At 42.7% G+C, this 9,617-nt stretch overlaps 1 protein-coding gene across 1 annotated transcript; it reads left to right on the top strand.

The window, feature by feature from the left end:
* Window positions 1-1,253: 1,253 nt before the first annotated feature.
* Window positions 1,254-7,769, top strand: MPLKIP (M-phase specific PLK1 interacting protein). Its single transcript, XM_077491676.1, has 2 exons — window positions 1,254-1,784; window positions 6,606-7,769. The coding sequence occupies exons 1-2, from the start codon at window positions 1,377-1,379 to the stop codon at window positions 6,804-6,806; spliced, it is 609 nt and encodes a 202-aa protein (XP_077347802.1). The 5' UTR covers window positions 1,254-1,376; the 3' UTR covers window positions 6,807-7,769.
* The last annotated feature ends 1,848 nt before the right edge of the window (window positions 7,770-9,617 follow it).

The following is a 9,617-nucleotide window of genomic DNA, read 5'->3' as shown; positions in this document are numbered from 1 at the left end:
TCACTGATCGTCTGTTACCTGTCATAGGGAAAGACGATCAGTGACGTCACACGCCAAGCCACGCCCCCTACAGTAAAAAAAATACACACACACACTTAACCCCCACACTGCCCTAGTGATTAACCCCTTCACTGCCAGTGAAATTTTTACAGTAATCAGTGCATTTTTAATCGCACTAATCGCTGTATTAATGCCAATGGTCCCAAAAATGTGTCAAAATTGTCCGACGTGTCTGCCATAATGTCGCAGTCATGACAAAAATCACTGATCGCCGCCATTACTAGTAAAAAAAAAAAAAAAAATTGCCATAAAACTATCCCCTATTTTGTAGACGCTATAACTTCTGCGCAAACCAATCGATAAACCCTTATTGCGTTTTTTATTTACCAAAAATATGAAGAATATGTATCGGCCTAAACTGAGGAAAAAAAATGTTTTATATATATTGTTGGGGATATTTATTATAGCAAAATGTAAAAAATAATATGTTTTTTTCAAAATTGTCGCTCTTTTTTTGTTTATAACGCAAAAAATAAAAACCGCAGGGTTGATCAAATACCACCAAATGAAAGCTCTATTTTTGATGGGAAAAAGGACGTAAATTTTGTTTGGGGGCCACGTCGCAGGACCGTGCAATTGTCAGTTAAAACGACACAGTGCCGAATCGCAAAAAGTGCTCTGGTCAGGAAAGGGGTAAATTCTACCAGGGTTGAAGTGGTTAATATAGGCTTACCTGTAGGTACAAGTGGTTGTACAGGGTGTACAACCACTTTAACCATCCCTGCTGAACCATGCCCACTAACTAAGCCACACTTCCTGCACCGCAAGGCCCCTCCACCTCCAGTGTTTTTAGTAAGGATGAGTTCAGGCGTGTTCGCATGCTCCACATGCAGAGCCCGCCAGGAAGTCGGCGTAGCGCTGCACTAATCACAGGCAGTGAGACATTGCCTGATCTCTGCAGTCGCGCATCGGAGCAATGTCTCACTGCCTGTGATTAGCGCAGCGCTGCGCCGACTTCTTGCACGTGGAGCATGCGAAAACGACTGAGCTCATCCTTCATTTTTAGTGGAAGACTGATATAAAGCAGTAATTAAAAAAAAAAAAAAAAACTATCAATCTAAAAAAGTAGAACTACCATACAGCCAACCCTTTCCTTTGTAATTGAGATAAACATTGGCGGCATATGTTCCTAGTCAGCTGTTAGATAATAGGAACGTTTGAGCGAGGAGCAGGTTCCCCGGCCGGAACTGGTAATGTTGCACAAGGCGGAACTTCCTGTCGGATAGGTAGGCTGCTTGTGGTGGGTGTAGAGTGTGTGTAGATCACAGAGCGCTAGTTTCGAATCGGTATCTCAGCGAGGACGGCGGGTTGTGGAGATGTACAGACCGAATTATCGCTCTCCTAACTCCTGTGGAGGCGGCGGTGGTGTTGATGGAAGCCCGGGGCCTTTCCGCAGTCCGGGGCCTTTTCCAGGCTCCGGGAGCCCCATGCTTCCTCCGCCATTGCCGCCTTGGGGCTACGGGAGTCCGCACACGCCGAATTACGGGCAGAGGCCCTCTAGGCCGTACGGGAGCGGGGGAGGGCAGTCTCCGCGGTCTTCACCTTCTCAGGGGGGCTGGTATGGCGCTCAGTCTCCAGGTAATACTTCACCCCGAAGAGGCAGCCCTCGATTTAACGTGTCACCGTACAACAAGTCTCCAGGAGGAGGAGGAGGAGGAAACCACCACTACCAGCAGCACAACGCCCGAGGATACTCTTCACCCAGACACCCCGCCAACTACCAGGTAATGGGGATAGGCCTGCCATGGGCCCCGCTATCAGCCATATTTCGTTGTTTTATTAGGTACTGTAAACCGAGCGCTATTAACCCTATCCGGCCTGTACGCCACCATCCGACTCTACTTCCAAAAAAAATAGGCCCCATTCACTTGTGTGACATGCTACGCTTTTTTTTTTCGCTTGCCATTTGAATGGGTTTCCCTACACGCAACAAATGCGCCAAAGGGATGCTACCCACGATTGGCTTCCCTTTAGGAAACAATGGTACCACAAGTGTTTTTTTTTATATATATATATATATATACACACACACACACCACCTGGGTGTGAATCCAGCCTTATGCCTCGTACAGATTAAGGATGAGCTCAGGCATGTTCGCATACTCCACATGCAGAGCCCGCCAGGAAGTTGGCACTGCGCTAATCACAGGCAGTGAGTAAGGATGAGCTCAGGCGTGTTCGCATGGCCCACATGCAGAGCCTGCCCAGAATTCAGAGCTGTGCTGATCACAGGCAGTGAGACGTTGCCCTGATGGGCGGCTGCAGCGATCGGGCAATGTCTAACTGCCTGTGATTAGAGCTGCGCCGACTTCCTGTGCGATTTATCATTTTAGCAGTGTGTTGAAATTGTGGTGATTCCAGCTGCAATTAAAAACACCGAGGTGTGAATGCAGCTTTTGTGATGTAAAGACTAAACATTTTTCACCTTAGTGGAGGGCCACCCTAAAAAAAAAAAACAAAAAAAAAAAAGACATTAACATTCACAAAAAATATAAAAATATTAGATTTTTTTATTTCACTTACCAGAAACCCCTGTTGCTAGGCAGTCTTCGGCGAGCTGCCCCGTTGTCTTCTGTGACGTGTGTGTCCCAGAAAATGGGGCCATTCACAAAACACTGAGCGACTCGCGCATGCGCAGTAGGTAATGGGTGCAAGGCTCCACTGCATGTTTCCCTTCGTTAAGATGGCGGTGCTGGCACCCGATCCGATGGACGGATTGGCCTCGGGCAGCTGACATCGCGGGCTCGCTGGACAGGTAAGTGTTGACTCCTTATTAAAAGTCAGCAGCTACAGGGTTTGTAGCTGTTGACTTTAAAAAAATAAAATAAAATTTGTCGCTGGAACATTGCTTCAATTGTCTCTCACCTGCATCTTCTCCCATGTCCTGGTCTTTAGCTGTCTTAATTGGCTGGCCCAAGATGACGTCACTCAGCACATAGAGACCAGCTCAATGCTGTAAGTTGGGCTGTGCATGTGCAACTCAATTTACAGTACTGGAGAAGACGACAAGCAGGCAGTTAGAGGCATTTTATAATGCCTGTCTGCTTGCTGCTGCTTCTTACGGTGGAACTTCAATTTCTTCCTTCTCCTAGATTAAACTAGCAGTTAAGCACTGCAAGGGGTGATTTTAAAATTTCCCATTGTTGGGCTATAAGGTCTCAAAATATTGATTTACCCAGGATCTTGCAAGATCTTGCCTAAGCCTAGGGTCACACAGTAGCATGTTCGGAAATGCATGTAAACCAAGATCAGTTTGATCAGATGCTTTACAAGCCTGTAGCGGCTTGTAAACATCAAACTGGAAGTGACAAGGAATCCTTGTCACTTCCTGTTTCTTGCATAACAGAGGGGAGGCGGGTCCCCTCTTTACAAGTGGACAAGGCGGCGACAGTCCTGGGTTCCATACCTGTATTATACCTGTGTTTATTATGGGTGACGTAGTGAACCTGGATGGTACCCACGAATTTGCTTTGCTGTGCACAGGCTAATGTAATTATTGGATATTTTCCCAGGATCTCACTTCTGACCCTTATTATAAGTAATATATATTAATACAGTTTGTCTGCTAATTCATTGGTCTGAATGTGGAAGCTAGCTGCCATAACCATGAGATTTCTAAAAATCTTCGACTTCCTGCCCAGCAAATGGCCACATTGGCTTGCTTTTGGGCTTACTGATGGCTCCGGTAAGCTCAGAAACAAGGGGGAGGGGCACCTCTCCCGCCGCCTCTAAAAGCGAATTTGCCGGCGGGACCACTTTTATCCAAATCTCCCGCAGTAAAAAAATATATACTGGGGTTTTGGCAGCTAGCTGCTGCCATAACACTGCTATTTAGCATCAAAGTAATGACGTATATATACTGTGGGCATTCGGCAAGTGGTTAAAAAATTTTTTTTTTTTTTTTTTTTAATTGGCGTCTGTGTATTTGAGGTAGGATAAAAAAAGCAAAATATGTACTATGAGTACAAACAACAAATTACATGCACATATATGGTATCGCTGTAATTGTCAGGAACAGGAGAATTTATTTTGGGTTGTTCTTTGGTAGTACATTATGGTAGTAGCAAGAAATATAAAGCTACATTTAAAATATATATTTTTACTATTTTGGGGCATTTTCCTTTTGATAAAAAAAAATAGGAGATATCAGTCACCATTTACTGCCAAAAGAAAGTCAAATTTGTCCTGAAAAAAAAGTATAATTAGTATGTACGGTTTTACGAAAAGATATCAAAGTTGAGTTTAGGCATTAACATTTGTTTTACCCTCACTCACTTTTTTTTTTTTTTTTTTTTTTTTATCAAGCAGATTCCAGCATCCACACAAGTGAGGTGGATGGAGGAATCCTCCCCACTGTGCTATTGTATTTTGACATCAGGGACTTCTCTGCTGCAAGAATACACTGATCAGTGCTGCAACTGATTGGCTGCAGGGGCTGATAGAATGATGGACAATTTTTTTCCAACTTTAGCCTTCGAAGTCTATCATTAGATCAACTTCTCTCAATTGAGAACATCCATCTATCTATCCATATTATTTTTTATTTTTTTATTCAATACTTTCCCAGGCAAAATGAAAAAAGAATAAATCCACAGATGTACAGTGCTTCTCTATCCGTAGCATGTTGCATACTGTCATTCAACCCACTTCTGTAAACCCGGGGCAGCAAGGACCCATTCCCTGAGGGATTGTCATCCAAGTCACCCTGGGTACACAGGAGAATGCTACAGAGATCAACCCTGAAATCGGCAGTTCATTGTTTTGTTTCGCATTGGTTGTAAGCATGCAAAGGGTTGTTTAAAAGAGCATGGGGGCAGATAGAGGGGGAAGGCAGAGTGCCAGAATTATGCATTCAAATTTTCCTACTGTGCCCAAGATAATAAATCTAGAAATGTACTTGAGTGTCTATTTGATGGAAAAAGTTAATTGGACGTCCACTTCAGATTAATATATATATATATATATATATATATATATATATATATATATATATATATATATATATATATATATATATATAATTTTTTTTTTTTTTTATGGAACTGAACGCAAGATTGCAGATGATTTTTCTTTGCTGTTTCTACTTACCATAGCTTTTCTGCACTGTGTGAAGGTGGCTATCAGCTCTTTTCTTCCTGATATAGCTTCCAGCAAGGAAAAACGTTAGCAGTACAGTGGTGACATTACCCAATCTCACTCCTGTTCTACTGAGACCAGCTGTCAGCAGTACTTCAGAGCATACACCTTAGATATTTTACTATTATACCTCATGAACAGACAGTGAGGCTCAAAATATGCCAGGGATAATGTTATCGGCATTTTCCCAGACCCGGTGTGCTGCATGTAAGTAGCTATACTCTTGTAAATGCTAGTGTTCCTGTGCATTGACATTTACCCATGCATGCATGTACAGCATATTTCCTGAATGCAAAACCTTTGTTTGGGAAATCGGTTGTATGTGCATGCGTAAGGTAAATATGTGCAGAGGCATCAGCGTTTACAAGAGTACGTACAATCGCTCCCCTTTATGGCAAGCTGTTCATCACCTTACCTGTTGCTCTTTGGGCTCAGGAAAATGTCTGGAATTTTATGCTGGGCATAATTTAATAGTTACACCTTCCCTGTACATGAGGCATTGGGCTGTAGGTATGGTAGTGCAGTGCTTGGGCATCCTCGCACACCAGAAAGGGCACAGCTATATTTCAGATGTTAAAGGCAACAAGTATATTTTCTGAGGGTATTGCTTAGGCACAGTTAAAGCGGGGTTCCACCGTAAAGTGGAACTTCCGCTGATCGGAACCCTCCCCCCCTCCGGTGTCACAATTGGCACCTTTCAGGGGGGAGGAGGGTGGAGATACCTGTCAAAGACAGGTATTTACACCCACTTCCAGGCATAGACTCCCGTGGGAGTCTACGCCATTTCCTGTCCTGCCGCGCTGTCTGCTGGGACACACATAGGTCTCAGAGACAGCGCGGACAATTCCTATTGCGCTGCGCGACTCGTGCATGCGCAGTAGGGAACCGGGAAGTGAAGCCGATTCGCTTCACTTCCCGATTCCCTCACCTAGAATGGTGGCAGCAGCAGCCGAGAGCCGATCGATCGGCCTCGGCTGCCGGCATTGCTGGAACCCAGGACAGGTGAGTGTCCATTTATTAAGTCAGCAGCTGTAGTATTTATAGCTGCTGGCTTTTAATATTTTTTTTTGTAGGTGGAATCCCTCTTGAAGTTGTGTGTTTTTTTTTTTTTTTTTTTATTGAAAGTTCTGCACAAATATAACCAGTTTATGATGGCAAGTGCACTACAACATACAAAGTGTACACACAGCCAAAAGAAAAAAAGCCAGGCAGGGTCCAACCACAGTTAACAGTTTTAAATGATCCCTATGACCTGACAAAAATTCACTCTTTGGGTTCAGATTCACTTTAAGCCAAAAAGGTGGCTAGATTTTATATATGTTTTTAAATGCTATGTGACTATAGTTTTTTGAAAATGGAGGCCATGTATATTGAATATTTGTTTACCTGATGATGATTTTCTTTCAAAGGGTTCTCCCAGGACATCTACACCTTACGGTACGGCGCATGGCAGAGGGAAGAGAGTGTCTGATGTGGAAAACTATTACACACCTTCAATGCTTGAGGATCCTTGGGCTAACCTAAAGCCATTATCCTTATCAGACATAGACCAAAAGAACAACAGTGAGCAGACAACAAATACTGCCAGAAGAGGGAGGTATTTTAGCTAAACCCTAAAATCCCAAACTCTGAGTGTAGACTAAAAAGTGATGGTAAAGGACACAAGTCAACACTTTTTTAATTTTGAGAGAAATTTCTTTTTATCAGATTTATTTTTTTATTGCAGCCACTATTACCGCCATATGGTGTTTTGGAAGTCTAGTGTTGTAGGAAAAAGTCAGGAAGTCCACCAGCAATGAAGAACAAGTTGTTCTATAATCACCAGCGTTCTGTGACTGTCTTACACGGGTTTCAGTTTCCAAGACTTCCTACTGCTCTGCATCCCTTAGGCTTATCCTAAAGCCTAATTTTTACTATTTGTTCCACTAAATTGGATTTATTTTTAGGAAATACAATAGGTTTGTAATCTGTTCACGCTAAAACTATATTATTTGTATGTAATTTTCAGAGGAGCGGTTCGTTTTATACATTGGGTTTTTGATTTTTGCTGTAGAAGCCAAATTGCAGAATTTAAAATCCCTTCATAGTGTACACTTTTTGATCTTTTTATTTTTGAAGCAAGCTTGCCTGTTTTTTGAGCAAAGTATATGGCTAACTTGTATTGTTTTGTATAATTTGTCTTGAGAGATTTTTAATTTATAAAAGAAAACGCTCAAGTGTTTTCATTTATAATAGTTTTATTTGCATCAGTGCTAAAAGTTTATTCTTTTAGGGAACACTAATATAAGTGTGTAAACATAATGTGAGTGTGTATATCAGGAACATAATCGTAAAGATGAAATTAGCCATGACCCCTGCTAAATGTAATATTTACTTATGGCTTTGGTTTAATTATTTTAACTGTTATAATGTTTATAGAGTGACCATCTCTGTCCATTAAAGTTTTGTTTTGGTAGTGTGGGAATTGAAGCCGTTTTAGCAGTTTGAAATCTCATTGTTGAAGCCCAAGAGTCAGGGCTCCAAGATCAAATACAATGTTTGTTCTTTCCTATCTAGTAAAAAAAATACTGTAACTGGTTTGTGTCTCCTTCAGTAAAGAATACTGTGGACTTGAGAATCAGTGGCCTGCCATTACTGACCTCACTTCCTGGACTGTCATGTGGATGTGGACTAGTCAAGATGAGCTTTGACTTTAATTTTCTGAATGTGTGCTGGGCCATTTGGGTCTGTAATTCAAGCATGAGAAAGCCAGATACATCCAGTCAAGCTAACCCTTTCAGGAGATTGCCTGCAGTGGGGCTTATATTCTCATATCAAATGTTTTTTTTAAGGCTTGGTCTAACAAAACGGTTGCAGCTATAGGCAGGCAATCCTGAGATCCATTACTCCCAGACCAATCGTCAGACTTTACAGCGCAGTTGTTCTCAACCAAAGTTCCACATAACCAAAGGGTTTCCTCCAGTAGTTCTTTGAATGTTTCAGAGAAGTTTCGAATTTCCTGAAAACTATGTTTAAAGGGTTCCTCCATGTTAAGAGTTTAAAAAGACTTCTCCAAAGTCAAGACCTTCCTGGTCACGTTTTGTTTTTTAATTCTGCCCATCCTCTATCTCTAAAATAAGAAATGGCACTGACGCTAGTCCTATTGAATATTGTGAAAATGTTAAATGGGCAATAGGGAGAGGCACTTATTTATTTTATTTAAATTTTATTTTTTTTATCTGTTGCTGGCAGGCATATTGACTCTCCCTGCTAGAGGCTCCAGCACTGGATGATGCATCCAACTGCCTAAATTTTAAAATGTTTGCATGGGCTGCCCACTTATTTTATGACCTTTTTTTTCAGGTTACATCCAGTAAAAGTAATCAAAATGCTACAAGATTAGGCAGTTATTTTAAATGGCAGGTTAAAGAAAATTTGACACACGATTCAATAGTTAACTTTTTTGCTGGCAGAGCCCATTTTTCTGTAGCAGTCTGTCCAGGACAGCACTAGAGAGATGGGCTCCACCTTCGGAGGCAGGAAACGCAACATTCAGATCCTTAAAGGGTGTCTTCCGTGCCTCTTCCCCAGTCTGTGTTTCCACCACCGGAGGAGGCTGGATGGAGCTCTCCTTCCCCTGAGCCTAGGGGTTACCTATGGGAGAAGGGGAAGGAGGTCTGCAAGTACCTGGAAAGGATGGCAGGCATCTGAGTCGCCCAGTTAAGGTGCAGAGATGCTGGTACCAGCATTGTCCTCCGGGATAGCCAGGGAGAGCTGGCGTTCCCCCGAATGGGGCTCATGGCGCTCTGCTGGTTGGATACTATGGTATCCCGGCCTGGGTCAGGCATAGGCCTCACGTTCCGGCCTGTTGAATTCAGGAGGAGGGTGGGGTCTTCCGGCGCATCACTTCGGTTTGGGAGGTCACGCAGCGAGCGTGGATGCCGCAGCCATGGCGATCTATTTAAAAAAAAAATAAATAAATGCCGGGATTTTTGAGATGGCAGAGTCATGTGAATCCCGTCAGAGGCTGGTGGGGGTGCACATTGTGGTTGGTGAAGGTATACACTACTGATTGGCTAAGGTTTTTTTTCTGACAGCAGCTTGTCTGTTTTTTGTTTGTTTTTTTTTCTTCCTTCCTTTGCCTCCCTTCTCTTCTCTCCTTATCTTGTCTCAGGCTCAGCCCAAAGAACTGGAGAGGTCAGGGGGGAAGGAAGAGGTGTCCACGTACGAACAAATTTAAAGAAGGGTGGAACAAGCCCATTTGTAAACCTTGCATTGATAAATTGGTTTACAAGGCTGCAATGGGGGCATGCAAAGAATTGATTTCTGCCTTTCAGAAAGAAATGAAGGCCATTAAATCTAGGGATGCACCGAATGGGTTTTTTGGTGCCGAAACCGAAAATGAAAAATACACTAGGCTGAAAACCGATACCGAAAATGAC

This window comes from Lithobates pipiens, unplaced genomic scaffold, assembly GCF_037356315.1.
Source record: "Lithobates pipiens isolate NorthernLeopardFrog02 unplaced genomic scaffold, aLitPip1_a1.2 Scaffold_19, whole genome shotgun sequence".
Taxonomy (NCBI): Eukaryota; Metazoa; Chordata; class Amphibia; order Anura; family Ranidae; genus Lithobates; species Lithobates pipiens.
This window is presented reverse-complemented; position numbering and strand designations above follow the sequence as displayed.